This window comes from Hippocampus guttulatus, chromosome 19, assembly GCF_054856545.1.
Source record: "Hippocampus guttulatus isolate MCC_2025c chromosome 19, RoL_Hgut_1.0, whole genome shotgun sequence".
NCBI lineage: Eukaryota > Metazoa > Chordata > Actinopteri > Syngnathiformes > Syngnathidae > Hippocampus > Hippocampus guttulatus.
The window spans coordinates 1489824-1513740 of record NC_141279.1 but is presented as its reverse complement, the minus strand read 5'-3'; the positions used below and the strand labels follow the sequence as shown (position 1 = coordinate 1513740).

The window sequence follows — 23917 nt, the reverse complement described above, 5'->3', positions numbered from 1 at the left end:
TTTAGACGAGTGCTTTGCACGGCTTTCCATGCTGTGGCGAGAGGCACGAGCCCCCAGCTAGCTCACCGGCCTTTCACGGAAGGGCGGCAGATTCATCTGCAATGCCAACTAGGACACCAAGCTGTTCTGTAAATTGTGGCATGAAACAACGATGCAGTTTCTTTTGTGCCTTAGCTCAATAAAGTTTGGGCAAAAACTGGTTAACCATTTAAAAAAACTAAGAATTAATCTTGTCCGTGATTTGCAAATGCACCGCCACATTTCTGTGAAGGCTGTCCCATTTCTCAGAGAAGCGTAATGTTTATATTAAAAAAAAAAATCTTGATACTCTCTAAAAAGCCTGTTATGAAAGGAAGCATGACGTCATATGACTTTTTGAGGACGTCTAAAATCACTGTCCGGCTTCTCCATTTTTGGCCACGCAATCTCTTTATCCTAACGCGCCTCCAAATCCAAGGCAGACAGACGTGTTTCCTTAATCCAAAACATTTCATCCACCACAGTGTTTGACGGCATTGTTTTTTTATTTTTTTTATTTTCCAAATCCCATCTCTGGAACATCCATAGAACATTGTACTGTTTCATTACACAACCGACAAGCTAGATGTTATGCCAGTAGCTTGTTTTGTGGTGGGGTTGCCACGCAGAAAATTAAATTTTCCTGAAAAATACAAACTCAACATTTTAAATTTTTTAAATTAAGAAAAAAAATAATCAAGGTTAAATGCTGTAAGACAAAAACTGCTGGTAAAAAGTAATATCTTCGCTGTTTTGAAATATTTAATCTTGGTTAGATTACAGGTTGTGCTATAGTTCCCATCAGCACGCTCACTCTAGCTCTTTTAATACACGCCAAATAAACGGCAAGCGAAATTGAACAGGAACGGACAAATGTTGTGTATTTGCAGAGGTGAGTTGTCGGTCGGCCTCCGCTGTCATTGATGCGACATCATCCTGACAAACTCTGTGGGAGACAGCAAGCATTATTTATTTCACTATGAAATCAGACCAGAACAGATTTGGGGCATTTCAATTCATTTCAACGGGGAAAACACATTTCAAATTCAATCGAACAGAAAAAAAAAATCTCTTCAAGTCTCAAGCCGTCAAGTAACCACCGTGTTGGCCCTGCGTTGTTTTTAAGAAGTATGTACCTTCAAAGTCTACTGTGCCATCGCCGTTGTCATCCACTTCTTTGACGATAGCGTCGATCTCTCGCCGATTCATGTGCTCCCCCATTAACTTCATCATGGCTAGCCGCAGCTCTTCCGTGGTGATCTCCCCATCGCCGTCTGCGTCGAACTAAAAAGCCAGATGAGCAGAGGGTCAGGAGGTAATTGACAACTTTGTGGTTGTCGCAGGTGGAAGATTGCATTCTGCTACGTTGCGATTTTGATTCAAATTCGATTAACCGTCAGTGGTGCAGTCTGACCTCCTTGAAGGCGTTTTTCAGCTCCTTCACTCCAATCATGCCAGCCGTTTCCGCTAGAAGTTTAGGTGCCATCAGATCCACAAAATCGTCAAAATCCACTCGACCGCCAACTGGAGGGCCAAAAAGGAATTTGTTTTTCCAAAATACAACAAAGGGTGTTGTTAAGGGTTTAGTCCCCAAACTATATCAGAAGTGGATGTGTGTGTGTGTGTTTGTAGTTTTTCAGTGGCAGACTCACGGTTCATGTTGATGTTTTGGCTCAGCTCGATGAGCTCCATCTCGGTGGGCATGTAACCCATGGTCCTCATCAGGTTGCCCAGGTCCTTACAGCTGATCAGGCCGTCCTTGTCCTTGTCAAACTCATTGAACGCATCGCGCAGCTCTGCACAAACGCACAGCAAAATCCTTCTGTCGGGCACACGGCCACTGAACCAGAAACACGATGCTGGAAACGTGAAGTATGTTGATGCAGCTTACCGTCTATCTCGTCGTCCGCCAGATCCCTTGACTGCAGAGGAGGAAGAAAAATGGCAAAATGTGAAGATGGAAATATAGGAATAAGGGATGGGCTCCTTGACAAAGATAGTGAGACACAGAGAATAACACTTTGCATATTTAAAACAGCCACATTGCTTTGCCCGTAGAAATCTAACGCACAATGTAAAACACCTTCTATCACCCTTGAAGCACCGATATTTGAATACAAACCGTGGAGCAACACATGTAGACAGCACTACACATGATTCCTTTTTCTTTTGAATCAAGTTTATGCCGCTGTCCCGCAAGCATAGTTTGAACATTCAATTAAGTGATACTTTGGACAATAATCCAATACATTGACACATTTTACATCAAAACTGCAACAAGCACATTGAGTCGTACTCACGATATTTTTCCCGCCTCGCAAGAAAATGCACGCCTCTCCCAAGCTCATGTCTGTCAAAGAAAACAATTGTGGCGCTTGTCAGTAGAGATACAAGCAGATGCCCGATGGGACTCTGTCTCAGGTTTGGGAACCACCAGATTTGTTCTCACCTTTGACTTGTGCTTTCAGCCAATCACATCATATGTAAACTCGTCTGTTTCTGTCCCTTTCTCAGGCTCCTCAGACCCGCCGCTGACTCTCGGTACGTCCGCCACTCCGGCTCGATGCTGCGATGATGATGATGATGACGATGAGCGGTGGGGAAGATGCATCCGATCTTGTTCATGTGCTGGGAGGAGTCAGCAACGTGAGTGCAGGACAGCAGGGCGGGCTTAACCGAAACGGATAAAATACTCACAGTCTATACCTAAATACAAGTACCAATTAAAAAAACAAATAAATAAATAAAAGGTAAATGTCCAAGTGCTGATCCAACTTTTGTACTGTGAACACACACTTTTAAGTACGATAATGACCTTCAAATTGCAACCGCCAGTGGGATGAATCATATAAAATGAATTTTATAATCAACTTAATTGCCTCTTGTTTGGAAAAATGTAAACTCAAAGTATTAGCAGAAGAGATTTTCCTTCCTTGAGATATCAACTTAACCTCCATCACCATGGAGCCGCATGTTGGACTTGATTAACTGGCTGAGCTCATTGTCATTGCCCCTGTGACATCTCCATCTCTGCCTGCTTCTCTCTTATGTAAAAAAAAAAAAAAAAAAGAATCGGTTGTATAAACGGCATAATCCGCTAGGATATGCAATGTCGTGCTGATGAATTTTAGCCACTCCCTCCCAGCACACTTGGACAGCTGAGGTCGTTCCAGGTCTCGTGTGTAGTGGGGAAAAGGATGTCTGCAGTATCAGGATGACAGCGATGCTTAGAAATTAATTGTACTGTTTTTTTCTGAAATGATGGATTCAGGATGGGCGGCATAGTGCGGAATCTGAAAAAGCACCTCAGCGCGTATTAAAAAAAAGTGATTACATGAATGACACATCGCGAGTATGCGGGGTCTCGTGTACAGTATTGACAGCCATGAGACGACGTCTATATCTTGGCGGAACCTCAGGAGGGCAGTGTTTCTCTTAAAACGACTCAGACCGCTTTGGGCGAAAAAGACCACTTCCGTTTTCCTTTCCTTTCCCACCCGCTCCTCCGCCATCACGGGGTACTGAACAAAAACCAATGTTGAGGGAAATGGGGAGAAGGCGAAGAACGGAAGAAAGACACTAAAACTTGTGACAGCGCCCAGCCGAGCATGGAGCGCCGCTGCGGGGACTTATGACACCATCCCACAATGCGGACTCGCCGTTCGGCTCCGAGCATCGCTCTAATCGCTAAATACTAATTAGCGTGCGATTGAGATAGCGGCCGCTCTTCCCGCCGCTAGCTCGGTTAGCTTGACAGACAGACAGCCGGCCAGTCAGTCAGCTAGCTAGCTAGCTCGCGAACTGTCACTGGCGCACTCGACCGGGCACTTTCATTCATGTCGCCTGTAAAATTCTGTCCCATATTCACCGGCATCGTCGGGATGGCCACGAGTTTGAGTAACCGTGTCGACAGGCAGAATGCGGTTTGCTCCCGCTGAGTAGACTGCAGCAGCAGCAGCGCTGGGGGGCGAAAACGGGGAGTGAGACCTATATTTTTCCAGCCAGGCCAGTTAGCTAGCTTTAGCTAGCTACAGTGGATCCCAAAAGCCACGGTAAGACACGCTAAAAATATTTATCCTTGTACATTGTTCAGGGGAGTTTGACACATTTTGACTTCTTTGCACCAGTAGAAAAAAATCCCTTTATCTGAAAGTGCCCAAAATATAAAAATAAAATGGAAATATTGATTCAATCTTCCATAATCAAGGGAAATGGTGTTGCAGTAATGGTGGGAATCTTGAAACTGTCAAAGTGAACATGACATTAATGTGTGTTGTTTTTATGTCAAAATTGTAACGGTCTTGGAGCTTGAAACGCTTAAACTGTGTGACCAACCACCTTTGCAGAGGTTCTCACAGTAACATCTGCTTGTGCACATAAACATAAAAGGAGAAAAACACGCACTGTTGACGACTTGTACATTTCTGTGAGAAGCAAGCCAAGAATTGAATCATGACAGTAAAACTCTTAGTGACATTGAAAACATTTATTTGAGTCAAACTTTGACAGCTAGATGTGTGAAAATGTTAAATACCAGCAATTTCAGCACATTAAGAGATTTTAGATAATGTTGAGTTATTCTAAATGTCAATTTACAAAGTTGTTGTTGCACCCCACCCCCAATAATGAAAAAAATGCATTCCTAGTTCAAAAAGAACACTTTACATGTTACTCATGCAATATTTTAAGTGGAACAAAACATATGGTGCAATATGTCATTGTGTAACACAATGTGGCCGTTTTTGCTCAATTCCTCCTCCACCTCTCCAATCTTCCTTTGTGAAGTTTGCGTTGTTTATATATAATATGTGTGTGTGCGTGTGCAGCATTTATTTGGAACGACATTGCCATGGATGGATTCCTGTTATAATCGAGTTGAGTACTTGCTTTAGCCTTGGTTGCAAAATTGAAGCGTCTGCTTCAAAGGGAACAACCAGCTTCCTCATTAACAGCACCAACACGGCTGTGCCGGAAAGCTTTTCTGTCTGATGTCTGTCGTTGAGCAATATACCAGTATGTCATCAAAGTATACCGTGTATTATCTTTCAACTCTGGACTTTGGTCAAAATCGAGCTGCTTCCTGCCGGGGATGTTAAATTTAATTGTGTATATTATTTTAGATTGGTGAGTATAAGAGTAATTAACCCATTTTAATCTTTAGAGCTAATCACTTTGACAACCATAACAATGTTGTCAGCCAGGAATGACAGTAGCAAGACGTTTATGGTTTTGGTTGCAGTCGCAAAATTATGCTGGAAACCCTGAAAGCACTAACCCCTTGTGTGCCTGCACCCCTCTTGACTAGGCGCTGGTCATGCCGTCAAGTGTGCGGGCCGGGAGCCTGAAGGACCCGGAGGTGGCTGAGCTCTTCTGCAGGGAGGATCCTGAGAAGCTCTTCACCGACCTGAGGGAGATCGGACATGGGAGCTTCGGAGCTGTGTACTTTGTGAGTTGTGTTTCTCTGTATTTCTACGAGCACTGGTGGAAACGTAGCCGGGATTTTAGTTGCCAAGGCTGAATTATTGGATGTTAAAGATGACTTCAGGTTTGTGTAATCATCCGTGTCGTTATTAGGCCCATGACATCCGCACTAATGAGGTGGTGGCCATCAAGAAGATGTCTTACAGTGGCAAGCAGTCCAATGAGGTAACAGTCACGGTCATCAGCAACTTGCAAATTTCTGCCATGCTGGCTCATTTCGCACTCTGGGTGTGTTGTAGAAATGGCAAGATATCATCAAGGAAGTGAAGTTCCTCCAGAAACTGCGGCACCCCAACACGGTCGAGTACCATGGCTGCTACCTGAGGGAGCACACGGCATGGGTAAGCGCTGTGAAATGCGTGTGCGACGAACACTCGACCGCCTGTCAGTCTACGTCGTCATTCAAAAGTGCAGCTGGAAAATCTCTAGCGGGGTCAAGTGGTGTGAATTGTGCTCTTTGTGAGCCAAAAATAGCATTGTGCACTCACAACACCGACTGTGTCCCTGCCAGCTGGTGATGGAGTACTGCTTGGGCTCGGCTTCGGACCTTTTGGAAGGTGAGAAGGAAAGAACCGTCTTGTTATCTGTGTGATGCAAGTGGTGACTAAACCTTGATCTGCCTTTTGTCATCTTAATTCTCAAAGCTTGATATCTTGTGTCATCTCTTCACATAGTCCACAAGAAGCCCCTTCAGGAAGTGGAAATAGCTGCAATTACCCATGGTGCACTGCAGGGACTGGTCTATCTTCACTCTCACAACATGATTCACAGGTAGGCCGCTTTGTCAACCTGGCTACGTCTGCACTGGATTCTTGGCATGTCAGCGAATCTTTTCCTTTCTGTCGTCGTCATCGCCATGATGCTGAGCTATCGGTTTTCTCTTATTGTTCCACTCAGGGATGTGAAAGCAGGAAACATCTTGCTCACGGAGCCCGGTCAAGTCAAACTGGGAGATTTTGGTTCTGCGTCCATTGTCGCTCCGGCCAACTCTTTCGTAGGAACACCTTACTGGTAGGACAGCTTGGATCGTGGGTGGCCTTTTTGTGCTCTGTGAAGGGCGCGTTCACACTGTGTGAAGTCTGCAAAGCAGGAAGTTGTCACGTTTGTTTTGTCTCCTTCACGCAGGATGGCACCCGAGGTGATCCTGGCCATGGATGAGGGTCAGTACGATGGAAAGGTGGATGTGTGGTCACTTGGCATTACCTGCATAGAGCTGGGTAAGAGGTGGACGCTCATTGGTCATAGTCTGTTGGCCCACGATGGTTTTGTTTGCGTTTTTTGCACCACGATGCATCTTTGTCTCACTATGTTGCGCTTTGTTCCCGTCTAGCGGAACGGAAGCCTCCTCTCTTTAACATGAATGCTATGAGTGCCTTATACCACATCGCACAGAATGAGAGCCCCGTGTTGCAGTCGAATCACTGGTGAGAAACAGACCCCCCCGGCCCCCCCCCCCCACACACACACGTATCCTTTACTTGCCAACAGCTAAAATAATTAAGACTAGAAACAACACTTTCTCCTCCTTGTGGAAAAAAGAAAAACAGGCCACAACTTCCAGTAGTGCATTTTATAGCATGTCCAGATAAATGATCATGTTTGCGCTGTCTTTTAGGTCAGATTACTTCCGCAATTTTGTGGACTCGTGCTTGCAGAAGATTGCCCAGGACAGACCTACCTCCGATGTGCTGCTCAAGGTGCACATCCACACGAAGCTCGGACAGCTACCACAGTGTGTGTGCTCTTCTAACATCTGCGTTTTCTTGAAACTCCTTTCTCCCCTCCAGCATCATTTCCTATGCAGAGAGCGTCCCATGACCAGCGTGATGGACCTCATTGCACGCACCAAGGACGCTGTCCGCGAGCTGGACAACCTTCAGTACCGGAAGATGAAGAAAATCCTTTTCCACGAGGCACACAATGGACCCGCACCTGAAGGGGCTGATGAGGAAGAGGTAAGGGTGGGAATCTTTTGCAGCGAGCACACGACAGTGCGAGGTGTCACGGTCAATGAAACATGCTCAGTGCTGCCCGGCATGTTGCGGCACAACGTGGCCGCCCTAAATTTGAACTCTTGCTCTACAGTCTAAAGTGGAACAAAAGCATCCGCACCTGAGAACTGCGTTTTTCTTTTTTTTTTTTTTTTGGCCCACTTGCCTTTGTAGCTGAGCCCTCAATGTACACTTCCCTTCCATACAAAAGGCTTTGTTGCCATCACTTTTTACACCGGTTGGCTCCTCATCAAAAGGAAATAATGGAATTTGGGGAATGTCGGGTACACTATTTTCATCATATTTTAGGCTGATTTCAAAGTCCAAGGTATAAAGATTCTTAATGCCCATCGACCTTCATTCACGAAAAAAGCAGCCATCTTTCAAATGTTTGACTTGATCAACACTTGCTAACTGAAATGATTTGACTGCATCTTTTCAGGACGTGGAGCAGTACATGCTGCGCACGGGCACAGTCAACAGCATGGAAAGCTCCCACTCGCTACCGTCCATGTCCATCAGCGCCAGCTCCCAAAGCAGCTCGGTCAACAGCCTGGCCGACGGCTCGGACGACAGCGGCGAGATGGCCATGATGCAGGAGGGCGAGCACACCGTCACCTCCAACAGCTCCATCCTGCACAAGCCCCTGGTAAGTCCCACCCCAGTTTACTCTTGCCATGCGATATGTCTGTCATGCCTCCCACTTATGAGGCTGACTGGACACGTTACGTAGCTTTGCGCCACCTCCAGGAAAAGGCAATTCACTGTGACACATGCTCATTGTTCGTGGTTGTTCGACATACCGAATAAGAATCACCTTGCCTCAATATGCATGCAGGATGGGCCACAAGTGTAAATGAACTTGTTCATTTATTTAAAAAAAAAAAAAAAAAAAGGAAAAATAGGTAAAAAGGCAGAAAAGCAACTTTCAGCAAAGGACGGATGGATGTAAGGATGCAAGAATAAAGAGCTCCCCTGAGAGAAGGATGGAAGGAAGGCAGGCGGTCAGAAAGGAAAGAGACTGTAAATGTAACAACATCAATGAAGTATATATTCAAAACTTTTGGTCCACCCTGGATCATGCCACTCCTGCCCTGCAATAGATTTCGATTGAAGCAGAATCGAACCTGTCCACCGTTGTCTCCCTTTTCAGAGCCACGACAACATCTATGATGACCCCTACCAGCCGGAGGTGGACTTGCAACGGGATGCGTCATCTGTCAGTGGAGGTGGGGCCGGGGGAGGTGGTGGAGGAGGCGGGAGGCGCCGTCGAGGCCGTGATCATTTTGCCACCATCCGGACCGCCTCGCTCGTCACCCGCCAGATCCAAGAACATGAGCAGGGGTCGGCGCTGAGAGAGCAGATGTCTGGGTAAAGCGGCATTTTGGCTCCCATTGTGAGGTTGAGTGAAAAGGGAGCTCTCGACCATCTCTTGAGTTGCTGGTCTTTCGGTCCATGCAGGTACAAGCGTATGCGTCGGCAGCACCAGAAACAGTTGATGGGTCTTGAAAACAAACTAAAAGCGGAGATGGACGAACACCAGTTGAGACTGGACAAAGAACTGGAGAACCAGAGGAACAGCTTCTCTATGGAGGGTGAAAAGTTGTGCAAGAAGCACTCTGGCATCATGGACAAGGAGGTGAGGCGTTTCGTTACAGATGTGGTATTTTTGATCAATGTTCCGGAATTTGGAGGATGCTCGCTTGTACGTCCTTTGGCAAACCCCAAAAATGCTAATTGGAACCCCCCCCCCCCTACCCCTGTTAAAAATGTTTCTAATTGCCTATATGTAACCATAAACATGTCTGGCTCTAGGATAATTTGATACTGAATAAAATTCACTGGATGTGAATTTGAGAAGTATCTATCCTTTGTCTCCCCAGACCAAGGCGGTCATGGCCGAGGAGAAGAAGTTCCAGCAACACATACTCGGCCAGCAAAAGAAGGAGTTGACGAGTCTGCTGGAGTCGCAGAAACGACAGTATCGACAGCGCAAAGAGCAACTCAAAGAGGTGTCTTGAGCATCTTTCATATGTATCCCATCGAACCTGTGGTGCAATCCCAAAGGTTTTTGTCAAGACAGCGCGAGTCAAGCATTTTCAGCCCATCAGGAGTGCACATTCATCTTTGCATGCTCCTGTCGCTCAAGGAGCTGAACGAGAACCAGTCGACGCCAAAGCGGGAGAAGCAAGAGTGGCTGGTGCACCAGAAGGAATGTCTGCAGCAGCTCCAGGCGGAGGAAGAGTCGGGCCTGCTGAGGAGGCAGAGGCAGTACTATGAGCTCCAGAGCCGCCAGTACAAGAGGAAGATGCTGCTGGCACGCCACAACCTGGAACAGGATCTCCTCCGAGAGGTAACCCGGAGTGAGCTTGAAGAGAACTTGCGTTCACAAACGGCTGGATGTTCTCTGTCCGCCAGGAGCTGAACAAGAAGCAGACGCTGAAGGACCTGGATTGCGCCATGCTGCTCCGCCACCACGAGTCCACGCAGGAGCTTGAGTTCCGCCAGCTGAGCCTGGTGCAGCGCACCCGCGCCGAGCTGATCCGCACCCAGCACCAGACGGAGCTCACCAACCAGATGGAGTACAACAAGCGGCGTGAGCAGGAGCTACGCCAGAAGCACGCCGTGGAGGTCCGACAGCAGCCCAAGAGCCTCAAAGTGAGTGATAACCAGACCACAACGGGCCCAGGAGAGGAGACCCGGTTAGAAAAGTTAGGAATGAGTGATGAGGATGACCGAGGCACCAAATATGTACGTGATGATGATGATGATGATGACATGAAGCCGTACAGAAGAGAGTGCTGGGAGATAGGAGGAGTTCAGACAAGAGAGAACCTGAGTAGGGATCGCGACGGGTTGGAGTTAGGAGACTTAGATGTGACCAAAGAGATACTGGACAAAGCGAATAACCAGGGCACCAAATATATAGACCGTGACGATGATGATGATGAACTGAATCCAAAAAGAAAAGAAGGATGGGAGGTGGCGAGGGAGGTGGAAGGGCTTCGTTGGGAAGCCGAGGAAAATGGCGGAGAATTTAGAGAGGAGGATGAACATTCGAGCGGGGGCGCCAAATATGCGCTGGATGATGACATGACGTCAAACAGCCGTGAAAACGAGGAAAATCGGCCAGAATTTAGAGGGGAGGAGGAAGTTTTGGCCAAGGATGTAGACAATGAGCATGACGTGAAACCGAATCGCAGAGGTTCTGATGAGCACGAGGGATGGGAGGAGGCGAGGGAGGTTGAAGGAGTTCAGTGGGAAAACGAGGAGGAGGAAGGCAGAGGCGTTGCTGACGGCTGCCCATCCGAGCTCATCGCCTCCCTGTCCCAAGAAGAGAGACGCACCCGCGAGCCGGACGACTTGTCCGAGTTCTACTTCCCCGACGCTCCCGAGGTGCTGGACGCCGTCCCCAGCGTCCTTTCCCCGCCTCCTCCCCCGTCCTCCTTCCCGTGGCTCTTCTCTCACTCGGTGTGCCTCCTCCTCTCGCTGTGGGCCGCCGGCCGGCCCTGCAACCTCACGCTGCTCCTGCTGTGCGTCTTTCTTTTGTCTCTGCGCCGCTCGCCCCCGCCGCCCTCTCTCGGGTCTCTCCTCCTTTCCGCCGAGCTGGCCCTCCTGGGCCATTTCTTCTCCTACCTCCTTCTGCGCTCCTGCTTCTCGCTCTCCTTCTCCTCCTATCTGTCGCTCAGCCTGTGGGCCAGCGGCCTCATGAGTTTGGGGCTGTCCCTCAGCTTGGGGATGTACTACGTCCCCATGATTTTGGTGTCCGCGTCCTTCCTGAGCTCGCCCTCTCTCTTCCTGTCGCTCTACCTGCTGGTGGTGCTGGTGGTGCGGCCGGCCCGCCGCTTCCTCCAGCGCGCCCCCCGCAGAGTCAACCGGCTCTGCATGCGTGTCCTTTTCCGCCTGCCGCGGCCGCTCTTCGCCGTGTGCCAGTCGCTTCTCGGCGGCGTGGCCGAGCGCAGCCTCTACGAGATGTTTCCCAAAGCGGGGCGCAACTGGGGGGTGCGGCGCTCCAAAATCCCCGTCCCCCTCAAGAGCCTCCCTTTAAATCAGCGGGCTCGCAGCGGGCGGCCTTCCCGTCTGGCGCGGGCCCTTCTCTGGGTAAAGCACTTTGTTCGGCGCCCACTGGGGGTCCTCGCCGACGTGGCGAATTCACTCGTGCTCAATCTGGCTGGGATGTTGGTCCAAAAGCTTCCAGTCAGCATTGATCGTTGGTTGAGGTATGCTGGGCTTTTGAAGAAGTGGCGGCCCAGTCGGCTGCCCCTACTTCTGCCCCGCGAGGTGAGGGAAGCCAGGCTGAGGGAAAGAGTGAGGCGGGAGAGGGAGAGGCGGCGCAGGGAGCAGAGGGAGAGGGTGCTCCGTGATGACACCCGCTGGGAGTGCGCTCTGAGGAGAACGTCCTCGGGAAGGTTTGTCAGGGGGAAGGTGCGGCCCTGGAGATGAGAGTAGAAAGAAAGTTGGAGGTCGTATTATAAAAAAAAGAACAAACAAATAATATATTTAGGCTTTAAAAAAAAAAAGAATGAACTTGTAAAAACAGGGCCAAGGAATAAATTTGATTTTAATGTTTAAATGTCAGGTTTACGTGAGCTGGAAGCTTTAGGAAGGACCATAAAGTAAAGCTACGTTCGTGTCTCAGTCCAGAATCATATATTAAGAACAGATGATTGTAATCATCTGAAAAGATCGAATCGCCCCCCCCCCCCCTTTTTCATAGCTTTAAATAACAAAGTACCAGAGCCTTTTACATATTGTGATTGTCGATTCCCTTTGGAAAATTGAAAGAAAAAATGCTTGATGGATTGTCAGGTTCTGCGCGCGCTGCTCCGAGCTGCTCGCTTTTTAGGTGCTGCACTGCAGCCTCCATCACACAGTGACCTTCCCAAGCCCTGATCGAGCTTTAAACCTTTCATTATTTTGCTTTTTGTAAAAGTTCCTTACATTTACAGTATGTGTTGCTCTTAATTTGTAAGACAATTTGAAGTTTTTATGACCATATCTGTGCAATCTTTAAAAAAAATTTAATTACATTTAGTTATTTAGGTGTTTTTACTTTATATTTGGAACAAATATGACGGTATTAATTGCGGACTACCAATTTCTCGGTGAATAACAACGTGCAATAATCGTCAGAGTCAAATCTAGCGTGCAGCATACATATCCAGATGTCAGATAATATCTGAGTCCAATTTCAATTTTTATTGCTCTTTATGCAATAATCATGTTAGGTTTTACCATGTAAACAGTTCGTCTTTTTTTAATAGGCACGTAAAGCCGCTTAGTGCCTTTGAATAAATATTTGCACAAATGCCTTAAAATATTGTATGAAGAGACTTTTAAGTGAAGAGTGGAAAGTCTTACCATAATATTTTCCAACTATAGTGGAAGTTTCTATTTATATGAAGCGACACAAGCGATTTAAACACAGAAGATTGCATCCTGAAGACCTGAATGAATCCCGGGTGAGAAATTAGATGAAGTCAAAGTGAAAGTGCTTTCGTGTCATTTCATGCGAAGTCATACCAAACGTACATTAAGGGTGCTTTTTGAAAGAAGGTCTGATGCCTCATGCGCGTTGGAAAGGATAGCGCATGATGAAGTTTTTTTTTTTTTTTTTTTTTTAAAGCAAAACTCCCTCAGGGGAAATATGGCTTTTTTTAAAGTAACTTTAAACACAAGATTTAACATCATATTTAATTTGTAAGTTATCTGCCATTGATTTCCATTTGTGTTTGAGTTGTCCCGTGTTCCTCCGAGTATGTTTACATGTTCGTAATGTGCTGTTGACACATCACCTCGACTTTTTTTTTACCAAATTGAAGCAGTATTTCTTTAAAGAACAGTACAGTACTGCATTGTTTGGCAGCCACTTGTTCTTTTTATTCATTTAGCTGTGTTGCTCACATGCTTTAAAAAAAAAAAGGAAAAAAAGCTGTCATATTTTTCTTTATACCAAAATAAATCCAGCTGTGTTGAACTCATCGTCTTGTTTGTTATTATGATTTCAGTTTCCTTTGTTGTCATTTATGTTCTTCCCCCTTAAACCAGCCGTTTTGTCTTTGTCATTTTTTGTTATTGTGTCAGGGTCCTTCAAGCATAAACCAATTGGCAAATTAGGCTTTAAATTTGGGCGGGGGGGGGGGTGGTTCTTCATGATTTACAAAGTGCTTTCTATTTTTAAGGTTAACAAAGACGCAGCTCAACCCAACTTAAAAATGTCATGGTTATGCCTTTTTCTTTCCTTTCAAAAATTTGTCAAAGTAGAATGGATTTTTGATTTTTTTTGTTTTTGCCTCATAAAACAACAAATTTACATATACCTTTAGCATTTTCAATACGTTTTAGTAACTGTTAGGCCATTGTCAATAGTAACATTTAACGTATTACATTTACGATCTCGAAGCAATTGTATTCATTTAAAGTAATGCAATTTAATCTCATTTTATAACCTAAAGCCTGATACATAGATCATTAAATATATTTGCTACATTATTAAAGACACGGGTACTTATCCGTAGTACAGTTTAAAAATAAGTGAGTATTCTAATGCACCTATTTTAATACCTGAATGTGACCCTCAGTTGCAAAAGTTTGCCAGTTTCTCTCTCCCTGCAGTCCAAAGAGCTGCAGATAAAGCGTCAGTTCCAGGACACGTGCAAGATCCAAACCCGGCAGTACAAGGCCCTACGGAACCACCTTCTGGAGAACACGCCCAAATCGGACCACAAGGCCGTGCTCAAGCGCCTGAAGGATGAACAGACCCGGAAGCTGGCCATACTGGCCGAGCAGTACGACCACTCCATCAATGACATGCTGTCCACGCAGGCTGTGAGTCACGCAGCAACGGGTCGCTCACTACACCTAAGCAGGTTTCAGTCCCACCCCGTAGTCATTCTCGCCGATATATATAAATATCTATCTTTTATTTATTTACTTATTTTTTGCAGCATCTTGTGTATCATCCGCCTCAGGTCACCCTCAAGCATAAAATCCACATGTCTGCTAATGACACCGAAATGAATTTCTTGACAATTCCGGATGTTGTGGAGACTAATGAAGCTTCCGAACACAATTTTCTTTGATCGATCCATTTTTGGAGGACAACCTTGTGTCCGAGGGAAACCCGAAATGGTGTGCGCTAGTTTGCCCGCCTTCTTATAGGGCTGGTGACTTCAAGAATGAGTAGCTAATGTTCGTTTGAAATGAATATTTCAAATATATATATATATATAGTTTACTTACAGCCCAGAACCTCAAACTATTCAACTTTTTTTTGCCGTTCCAGGACCCAGACACCAGACATTCAGGCTAAAACGTATCTTTATTGCTTTGCGCAACTCTATGCCACTAATGTTTATCTCAGGTCAGACAGTAAACTCGTTTTTCTGTGTGCCTAGATAACTCTGAAAAGGTTTTAATCGCTCATTGGAATCTTCAATATCTGGTTGTCCCGTGTTACGCCAACTCTTAACTCATTTCTAAGTTAAAGAAAGAACGCTCATAATATGTCGAACCTGGATAACTTGTAACGCAGCAGAATGCATTTCCTCAACGTGGCACTCTGACTTTTGCACATCCTCCTCACACCCGGCTTGTCGTCCTTTTGTCTCGCTCGTAGCTACGATTGGACGAGACGCAGGAGGCCGAGTACAAGGTGCTGCGTATGCAGCTGCAGCAGGAGCTAGAGCTGCTCAACGCCTACCAGAGCAAGATCAAGATTCACACGGACACGCAGCATGAGCGGGAGGTCAAGGACCTGGAGCAGAGGGTCTCCATCCGACGCGCGCTGCTGGAGCAGAGGGTCAGATCTTTCATTTCCGTTGACCTTTTCACCATGATATCACATTGACTAGCAGGTGCTAACACTGCGTGATTATTCCTACTCGTTCCACAGCATCATTGTGTGTTTTTCGTGCCCTCAGATCGAGGAGGAGATGTTGTCCCTCCAGAACGAGCGTTCGGAGCGCATCCGCACCCTCCTGGAGCGTCAGGCCAGCGAGATTGAGTCGTTTGACTCCGAGAGTTTACGTCTGGGCTTCACCGGCATGTCCCTCGCGGGCCTCCCGGGCGACGCCTACTCCAAGCAGGGTTACCCCAACGCGCCGCCCCCACCCCCTCACTCTGCCAGCCACTGGAGTCACGGGGTGCACCCACAGAGCGCACCCCCGCCACAAGCATCACGACGCAGCCACAACAGCGGCGGCGGTGGAGGAGGAGAACGAGTGGAGCGGAGGAGCGACTCCTCGTCCTCGCACTTGGCAATGGCCCTGGCGATGGGGAGGAACGGGGGCAGGGAGGCGCACCACTCGTCTCATTCTTCCTCCTCTTCGTCGTCGTCCTCCTCTTCCTCCCACCACCAGCGCCACCATCTCCCCCAGCACTACCACCACCAGAGCACACCCCAATTGTACCGTGAGCGGGAACGGGATAGGGACCGGGAACGGGAGAAGGAAAGGGACTGGCCTGGCGTGCGAGGCCCCGGCGGAGATCTGGTCCACCCTCTGCCCTTACCCTTTTCCCATCACCTGCCCTCGCGCTCCTCATCCCAGTCTCTCGCCATGCTACCTCCGCCACCCCCGGCCCCGCCGTCCATCTCCGGCCCGTCCTCCTCCTCGTCTTCCTCCTCGTCCTCGCAGGGCGGGGTCTACGGGGGCATTCGCGCTGCCCCCAGCCTGATGGCCCTGAGAAACAGCCCTCAGCCTCTGAGGAGGACGGCGTCCGGCGGGGGACCCGGGGCGGCCACCGGCCCCGATGGCGTCCTAAGCCGAAGCACCTCCGTCACCTCGCACATCTCCAATGGCTCGCACCTCTCCTACTCCTAGGCGAGGGGTTCTCAAACTTTTTGGGTCCAGGGACACCTTACAGGGGAGTTTTTTTTTTTTTCCAAGGACCCACTCATAATCCAAATGACAGTTAAACTATTAAAAAAAAAAAAAAGACTAGTTCCAAAATAGAGAATGTAGTTCACCCCTACTATATACAGCTCTGGAAAAAGATGGCAGAAACGCATTTTTTTTCTTTTAGACAAGGCTGTGGCCTGACCATATGAGCCTCCTCCCTTCATGTCAACATTTCCTGGGCTCCAAATGGCGCCAAAGCAATATTTATTTATTTTTTAACTAATGACTTTGGCATGAGCACAAAAATGGCATGTCAGTTAGTTTTTCTTTCGTCACTAAGAAAATAGTGTTATTTTGTCTTATTCTCAAAAGCAAGACTTTACTTCTGTATTACGGCCATTTTAAAAGACACTTGAGATTACCACGGTAATACAGTGGTGCCTTGACTTAAGTGTTTTTCAAATACAAGCCGCCCGTTGCTCAATAGATTTAAAAAAACAATTTTACCTTGCGAGCCAAATTTTAGTTTGGCAACTAGTGAACAATTCTTCACATTTCAAATTTGAGGCTTCAAGCTCTTTCCCAGTTGAGATTTTCTGTCAAACTAAATATAAAATGAAGACAATTACATTCTGTATGTAAAACAACCGCATACCTTTTCCTTAGAAATGATTGCTAGCATAATACGAACACACAATGCATCGATGGGCTTGCCACCTAGAATCCTTTAAGCAACAGGTATTTACAGGCATGTGTTAGTTATCCTCCGCGAGAAACAACTTTTGAAATTCTTGGTTGCAAAAACCCTTCTTTGGTTGGATGTCTTTGTTCTGCATCCTCCTGGTGGCCAGGAAGCAGAAGGTGGTGCTGGATTAGAATAAGTGCGTTTCAGTTCCTGTCTGCGGAAAAAAGTTTCAACTTACATATGCGTCATGGAACCAATCAAATTCATGAATCAAGGCACCACTGTACCTCCCAAGTTACATTGACCTCATTATTTTTTGGCGAAACCCCAGGGTCCCCCGAGCCCCAGTTTGAGAACAACCATCCTAGCCCGATTTGAAGCGGAAGCTATCACAGGCTGCGTCTCGATGCCGATGTCATCTTGCCACGAGGACATCGGTGGACACGGGAGGCAAAGCCAGGCCCATTTTTGAGCTGCAACCTGCTCCCTTTATCCACTCAGGTTGGGAGAGAGGAATGTAACACACCACACAACAAGCAAAAGAGTGTTTTTTTTAGCTGCAGATTTGTCTTGTCTTCTATGATGTTCCAAGGTGGAATGGAGAAACAGAGAAGACAGCGAGAAAGGACAAGAGCCACTTGGTTGTTGTTTTTGGTGTACGCGTTGTACTTGTACGTAGTGTCCAGATATATAAGCACCGCTAATTCAATCTCCGGGAACGAAGAAAACAAAAAAGGAGTTGCTAAAATAGGTCCACTTGAGGCTATTTAAAAGAAGAAAAAAAAATCCTGTTATTTAATGTTTTGTTAATTTTTTGTATTAAGTGTTTGGGGTTTAAAAAAAATGTTGCTTCGAACGTCACCAATGCCTTTAAGGGTTTCTTAAAGGGATGTCATGTCATCAAAATGTGTATCTGATGACCACAACTGAATGTTTGTAAAGAGGAGAAATTAGTGTACAAAGAAGCAAGATGATATGAATAACTTCGGCAGACATGACGTATTGAGTATCTTAACCGCGTGTAGGCGTCACTTAAGTGCATGAGCTCGATGTGCAAAGACATTCGTAAGCATCGCCAAACCTATTTGCAATGTAACGTAGCCATCTCACCGCGCCACATTTTGGGATCTTTATTGTATATATTTGTGTGGAATATTATAAGCCGGTTTTATAGAGTTACGCAGATGCCGACAAGTAATTTTGATATACCGTAGTGTATTCAAATAAGTGTTGGATTCCAAGATTTCAGAGCAAACGACTTCAAATTCATTTTCAAGAGTTGTCAACATGACCCTTGGCGATCCTGATTGTAGCTGTCGTCGTATCACGTTCTCACTATTTCAACCTGTGATTGCAAAGCTGTAAGAAAAAAAAATGTCGGGTCTGGTTTGAGATATTAATGGTTATTAATAAGGGATTATTGATAATTGTTAATGATTTATGTTTGTGTGTTGAACAGTGAAGTCTTGTCATGTTGCCACCTTTTGAAAGACAGTTTAAGTGAAAAGACACCGCCGCACCCTGTTCCATATACATTCACACCGTACGTTTTGTGTTTCATTTCAGGTAGCGTATGGACACACGGGAGGCCGTCGGAATTTGATAGTTTACCTAACCTCGGCTCTGACTTGAGCATCGTAATCGTCGGCTTGAAGCCTTGAACAACCTTGAGTCGGCACAGGTGACGGTTCGCTCTCTGAAGAGTCCGCCAAATTGGACTCCTTCTGTAGGAGTGTGCTGATTTGCTGAGAGCAAACCGTGCGACGGCCATGATGCTTCTCCAACTGTCGTGCCCCCCCCCCCCCAACCCTTCCTGGGAGGGGAGGTGTCAGGTTGCAGTTCGAGAAGCGCCGACGGCAGGCGAAGGGCATGCTTAGAAAAACTGCTCAGCTGTCAAATGCTGGTGGCCTCATGTCAGTTGGAATGACCCGTCTCTCTATCTATATATAAAATTTCAGGATGAACCTAAAATGCATTTTAACCTCCAAAAAGAAGAGTGAAGTCAATCAAGTGTTTGATCGATGGTAATGTCCCGTTGTATGCCTTTCTGTGACTCTTCCAGTCTCTCTGTTGCGGTCTGCTTATGACACTCTTGTCAACCTATAAACTCAGTGTTCACTTCCATAGAAATGTTGATCACTTGTTAGGTGTCTTGACCTTCATGATGAAGAGGGCTGTTTGATTGTCAATTCTGATTAAACCATCAAATGTATTGGTACAGGTTGACTTTAAAAGCTGACATTCTATGTTCATCCTGAAATTTCACCCCAAAACAATGAACTTGGACCTCCTCCGTTTTTTTTTCTTTCTTTTTTGGTGTGTTTTTATTTCAGGGCACAAAGCACATGGGGAGAACATTGAAAAGGAGGTCATGTGGACAGAAGAGGGCCAGGCCTCAACTGAGCCGCTGGCTCGGTCACTTCCGAGCCAGTGGCAGTGACGTGAGCAGCCTGTCGGCCGGTGCTTGTTATTGATAAGGTCTTTGTGATGCGGCTAATGCCCGAAAGGTTCTTTCCTCTGCTCACATGGCCTGTCCAAAACCCTCCCAGGAGGCCCAAAGGGACAATTCTGAATCAGACTGGAAAATCGAATTGCCGCCGTCATTCGTTTTAACTTCACAACACCAGCTCAAGACAATTTAGTGTGTAATGCTTCATTTGGAGTCTTGGTGGATGCATGCGTAAAAGACTCGTAATTGAAACAAAGACTTCCAAACCTATCAACATATTCGTTTCTGTCCGGAGAAAAGTGTGGCGGTGTTAGTGGACTTGTTTATGTCAACTTGGCAGAGGCAGAATGAAGTCACGAGACATGCAGGTTTTGTTTTGAACATTCCGGTCAAGCATTCTGGGCTCCGGGGTTAAATGTATGTTGTAAATGAAATGGGGCGCTTTGAACAAAAAGAGAATAAATTGCTATTTACACACAACCCCTTTCTAATTGGGTTTTTTATTCAGTTTTTAACAGCATAAGGGGAAAAAATGTCATTGTGGGTTTTCATAGCATTTTACATTTTGTGATGCCCTTGCGTGTGGTCAAGGAAACAGTCACTGATGTACTGTACTTTTCAGCAGTTGAAGCAATTGCGCAAACAAGCACACTTTGCAGGAATTGCTGTCATGCTAACTCCACCAGGCCCCGCCTCTTAAAGGCACATGCATGTACAGGACTAAATATATTCAGAAAACTTCATTTCTGGTACGGTAATTCTATGCAGATAATAGTTTCTTTCATAAACATTTAGTTGACTTCCACATAGTTTGTAAATAAACCTGAGATTTTTGGGTGAAGGCGTCACACTCTTTTTAAATTAATATAGCAACGTACTGTCGACTACAGTATGTAAACATTTGAGATGTAATGAGGCTCTTTCTCTAGTCCTGCAATTTTTCACGCTTTGCAGGAACACGGGGTAAGTTGACATTCATTTTTCGGACCCGTTAACTGGTTAAAACAAAAATGTACATCAGATTTCCACCGACTGAGGTCGGCCTGGATTCTCATGATAAATGACTTCAGTTTTTAAAGTGTCATAGGTCAAGTTTTAAAAATATTGTGGCTTGTTTTTCCAAATTTTAGCGGTGGAGGTGTTCAATGACAGAGACAGTGTATCTTGGTAAACAGGATTTTATTAGTTTGCACAAATATAAAGAGGAGACGGAACAATAGAGAGACAGTCTAGTACACACAAGGATTTATTTATTTTTATCTGACAGATCCTACGCCATTGAACCACATCTTTGTGTGGAGCAGGCCCAAGAAGAGAAACAAGGAAACGGAATGCCTCTAATACTCTTCGCCTTCCTCGTCATCTGGCAGGCTGTCGGTGCCCACCTCCTCGTAATCTTTTTCCAGGGCGGCCATGTCTTCTCTGGCTTCAGAGAACTCTCCCTCCTCCATGCCCTCACCCACATACCAGTGCACGAAAGCGCGCTTGGCATACATCAGGTCAAACTTATGGTCCAGTCGGGCCCAGGCTTCGGCGATGGCCGTGGTGTTGCTCAGCATGCACACGGCCCTCTGCACCTTGGCCAGGTCTCCGCCGGGAACCACGGTGGGTGGCTGGTAGTTGATGCCCACCTTGAAGCCGGTGGGACACCAGTCCACAAACTGGATGGAGCGCTTGGTCTTGATGTTGCTGATGGCCGAGTTGACGTCCTTAGGCACCACGTCGCCGCGGTACAGCAGGCAGCAGGCCATGTACTTGCCGTGGCGGGGGTCGCACTTGACCATCTGGTTGGCCGGCTCAAAGCAGGCGTTGGTGATGTCAGCCACAGACAGTTGCTCGTGGTAGGCTTTCTCTGCCGAGATGACGGGGGCGTAGGTGGCCAGGGGGAAGTGGATGCGCGGGTAGGGCACCAGGTTGGTCTGGAACTCTGTCAGGTCCACGTTGAGGGCGCCGTCAAAGCGCAACGAGGCAGTGATGGATGACACGATCTGCCCTATCAAGCGGTTGAGGTTGGTGTAGGTGGGCCGCTCGATGTCCAGGTTCCGTCGGCAGATGTCGTAGATGGCCTCGTTGTCCACCATGAAGGCACAGTCCGAGTGCTCCAGGGTGGTGTGGGTGGTCAGGATGGAGTTGTAGGGCTCCACCACAGCCGTCGAGACCTGGGGGGCGGGGTACACGGCAAACTCCAGCTTGGACTTCTTGCCGTAGTCCACCGATAGGCGCTCCATCAGGAGGGAGGTGAAGCCTGAGCCCGTACCGCCGCCGAAGGAGTGGAAAATGAGAAACCCCTGTAGTCCTGTGCACTGGTCAGCCTGCGGGAAAGGAGGAAATCAAATATGTTTTTACAATCAAACAAAAATTGGTTTTGCATTCTACTGTAATGATCTGTGCATTTGCGTGTGTGGCTTCCGTGGCGGGCCGTGAAGCGGTCTGCGTGTTAACTGAACTAGCGGTAGTTGTGTTGCGTGCGACTGTGGGGTGGGGAGTTACCAGTTTGCGAGTCCTATCAAGGACCAGGTCAATGATCTCTTTTCCAACTGTGTAGTGACCACGAGCATAGTTGTTGGCGGCATCCTCTTTCCCGGTGATCAACTGCTCGGGATGGAAGAGCTGGCGGTACATCCCTGAGCGGATTTCATCTGTTGCAGACCGCAAAGACAATGCATTTTAGATCATGGGCTTTGACATTTACAACTCAAAAGTCAATTGGAAAAATTTCTGTGGCGATCTACACAATCTTCTCTGGTGAGTATGATGTAATTTCAAAGTCTTGTCATTAGATCAAAATGGATTCCTATATAGATGTATAGAGATTGTTGAGATTAAGTTATGCCAAATGCCCGCTACTCCCCTTTAAAACAATCTTTTTTCGTGTCAGGTCAAACGAAGCATTTTTAGTACCGATGACGGTTGGCTCCAAATCTACGAACACTGCTCTGGGGACATGCTTGCCAGCTCCAGTCTCGCTGAAAAAGGTGCTAAAGGAGTCGTCCCCCCCTCCGATGGTCTTATCGCTGGGCATCTGGCCGTCAGGCTGGATGCCGTGCTCCAGGCAGTACAGTTCCCAGCAGGCGTTGCCCATCTGGGCACCTGCCTGGCCAACGTGCATGGAAATACACTCGCGCTGCGGGGGAAAAGTGGGTGAGACAAAGTCAATTTTTATTTTCAGTTAAACGGGGTCATATTAACACCTTAAGTTTACTTTTGGGATAAATTATATTTTTAGTTTTTAATGCAAGATAAGTTTTTGTATACATCTAAGAAAAAAGATACTTTGATTGAGCTACACTCTGCCTGCTTTTATTTTTATTAATCTATTACTACACCTATGATCTATTTGGGCTTTTGCAGTCACATGACTGCGCCAACCAATCCAATGTAACCAGGAGTGACTCCATTCAAACAATCAAATGGCACCAGGTAGTAACATGACTGGACAGCATTTTCAAAGTGACTTTAATACAACGCAGCCAAGAAGAACTCTGAACAAAATCATATTTAAGGTCACTTTTCTTCCTTCATTCAGATTTATTATAGTTAGCGAAAAGTTGGGCAACATGATTTTGCACATTCTCAACTCAACTGTATTCTACTCCATATTTTTGTCCATTTAAGATTCAGTTAAAAAAAAAATCACAATTTACTCAGTATTTTGTCATTAAACACTTACTCGAGCAATTATTGATAACTGTACTTTGAACCGAGGTGATATTATTCCCAAGCAACAAAGTGAGAACATTTTTCCGTCCAGCTGCCAGTGTGTTGCGTTCAAGGACAAACGGCCATCTGACGGCTTTCTGTGGGGGTGAGGATTAACTTCCGGCTTCACCGCGCGGTAACACGAAGGCCTAAATGCGTAACGCGTTTATTAGTCGGCAAAGAAGCATTGAACACATTTTAAAACAAGAAGGTTCATTGTTTGGTTAAAACGACCCTTTCATCCTCCCACCCCCTGCACAATTGAACTACGCAGATTTTTTTTGATCGCAGCAACGCACTCGCCCAACAAAAAAGCCACAATCATTTTTTTAGTTAGGCAGAACATTTTATCATCTGAGCCGCACCGACTGTGGAATAATTATTTTAAATCGACATTAGCATTGAAAAATATTTCCGAAATACAAATGTGCCGTTTTTACGACGACACAGCTGCATCACCTGCTGCCCGTATTTGCAAATTGTTCCTCTAACGTTATTAGAGTAATAACGTTATTAATATTAGGTTCACACTAACCATATTTGTAGGTATTCTTCGTTGACGTCGCGTAGTCGGGTGAAGAAGTTCAGTGAGCTGACGGGAAAAGGAGGCAAGGGTACTTATATAGTTTTGCGGGGGCGGGGCGAAGGGCGAAAGTTTGAATTTCTCGCGAGCGAACCGTTGTCCCCCCCCCCCCAGGAACCGTTGCTCATGGTGCGTTCAGTGTGGCTCGTGAACATCTAAACTCGATTAAGG

At 46.5% G+C, this 23917-nt stretch overlaps 3 protein-coding genes across 5 annotated transcripts; 1 reads left to right on the top strand and 2 right to left on the bottom strand.

Annotated features, from left to right (window-relative positions):
* Positions 1-515: 515 nt before the first annotated feature.
* On the bottom strand, positions 516-2607 carry LOC147189485 (calcium-binding protein 5-like). Its single transcript, XM_086138150.1, has 7 exons — positions 2468-2607; positions 2319-2368; positions 1910-1940; positions 1671-1814; positions 1433-1542; positions 1155-1302; positions 516-964 (listed from the first exon to the last, which is right to left on the bottom strand). The coding sequence occupies exons 2-7, from the start codon at positions 2364-2366 to the stop codon at positions 936-938; spliced, it is 510 nt and encodes a 169-aa protein (XP_085994276.1). The 5' UTR covers positions 2367-2368; positions 2468-2607; the 3' UTR covers positions 516-935.
* Positions 2546-19944, top strand: taok2b (TAO kinase 2b). Of its 3 annotated transcripts, XM_086138149.1 has the most exons (20): positions 2546-2664; positions 5324-5464; positions 5593-5664; positions 5739-5840; positions 6011-6056; positions 6174-6270; positions 6397-6510; positions 6625-6716; positions 6830-6923; positions 7115-7196; positions 7287-7454; positions 7933-8139; positions 8644-8861; positions 8952-9129; positions 9374-9502; positions 9640-9843; positions 9909-10148; positions 14106-14318; positions 15109-15291; positions 15413-19944. In XM_086138149.1, exons 1-20 carry the CDS (start codon positions 2590-2592, stop codon positions 16310-16312), a joined length of 3555 nt encoding a protein of 1184 aa, XP_085994275.1. In that variant the 5' UTR covers positions 2546-2589; the 3' UTR covers positions 16313-19944. The 3 variants fall into 3 exon arrangements, with proteins under 3 accessions (XP_085994275.1, XP_085994272.1, XP_085994274.1); XM_086138146.1 differs by lacking the exons at positions 14106-14318; positions 15109-15291; positions 15413-19944 and having other exon boundaries at positions 9909-13467; XM_086138148.1 differs by lacking the exons at positions 2546-2664; positions 14106-14318; positions 15109-15291; positions 15413-19944 and adding an exon at positions 3492-4070 and having other exon boundaries at positions 9909-13467.
* A 682-nt stretch (positions 19945-20626) lies between these two features.
* On the bottom strand, positions 20627-23870 carry LOC147189483 (tubulin alpha chain-like). Its single transcript, XM_086138819.1, has 4 exons — positions 23699-23870; positions 22366-22588; positions 21955-22103; positions 20627-21776 (listed from the first exon to the last, which is right to left on the bottom strand). Exons 1-4 carry the CDS (start codon positions 23699-23701, stop codon positions 20802-20804), a joined length of 1350 nt encoding a protein of 449 aa, XP_085994945.1. The 5' UTR covers positions 23702-23870; the 3' UTR covers positions 20627-20801.
* Positions 23871-23917: the final 47 nt, after the last annotated feature.

What these genes read in the sequence shown, in the direction of transcription:
- LOC147189483 (XM_086138819.1), bottom strand. An exon ending in TTTGGAGCCAACCGTCATCG is followed by an intron (nt 22,104 to 22,365) that starts GTACTAAAAATG and finishes GGTCTGCAACAG; the next exon opens with ATGAAATCCGCTCAGGGATG. An exon ending in TTGATAGGACTCGCAAACTG is followed by an intron (nt 21,777 to 21,954) that starts GTAACTCCCCAC and finishes CCTTTCCCGCAG; the next exon opens with GCTGACCAGTGCACAGGACT.
- LOC147189485 (XM_086138150.1), bottom strand. Translation starts at nt 2,366, where the DNA reads ATGAGCTTGGGAGAGGCGTGCATTTTCTTGCGAGGCGGGAAAAATATC. An exon ending in GGCGGACGACGAGATAGACG is followed by an intron (nt 1,815 to 1,909) that starts GTAAGCTGCATC and finishes GCGTTTGTGCAG; the next exon opens with AGCTGCGCGATGCGTTCAAT. An exon ending in TGAAAAACGCCTTCAAGGAG is followed by an intron (nt 1,303 to 1,432) that starts GTCAGACTGCAC and finishes CTGGCTTTTTAG; the next exon opens with TTCGACGCAGACGGCGATGG.
- taok2b (XM_086138146.1), top strand. Translation starts at nt 2,590, where the DNA reads ATGATGATGATGATGACGATGAGCGGTGGGGAAGATGCATCCGATCTT. An exon ending in GCTTCGGAGCTGTGTACTTT is followed by an intron (nt 5,465 to 5,592) that starts GTGAGTTGTGTT and finishes TGTCGTTATTAG; the next exon opens with GCCCATGACATCCGCACTAA. An exon ending in CCTCCGATGTGCTGCTCAAG is followed by an intron (nt 7,197 to 7,286) that starts GTGCACATCCAC and finishes TCTCCCCTCCAG; the next exon opens with CATCATTTCCTATGCAGAGA.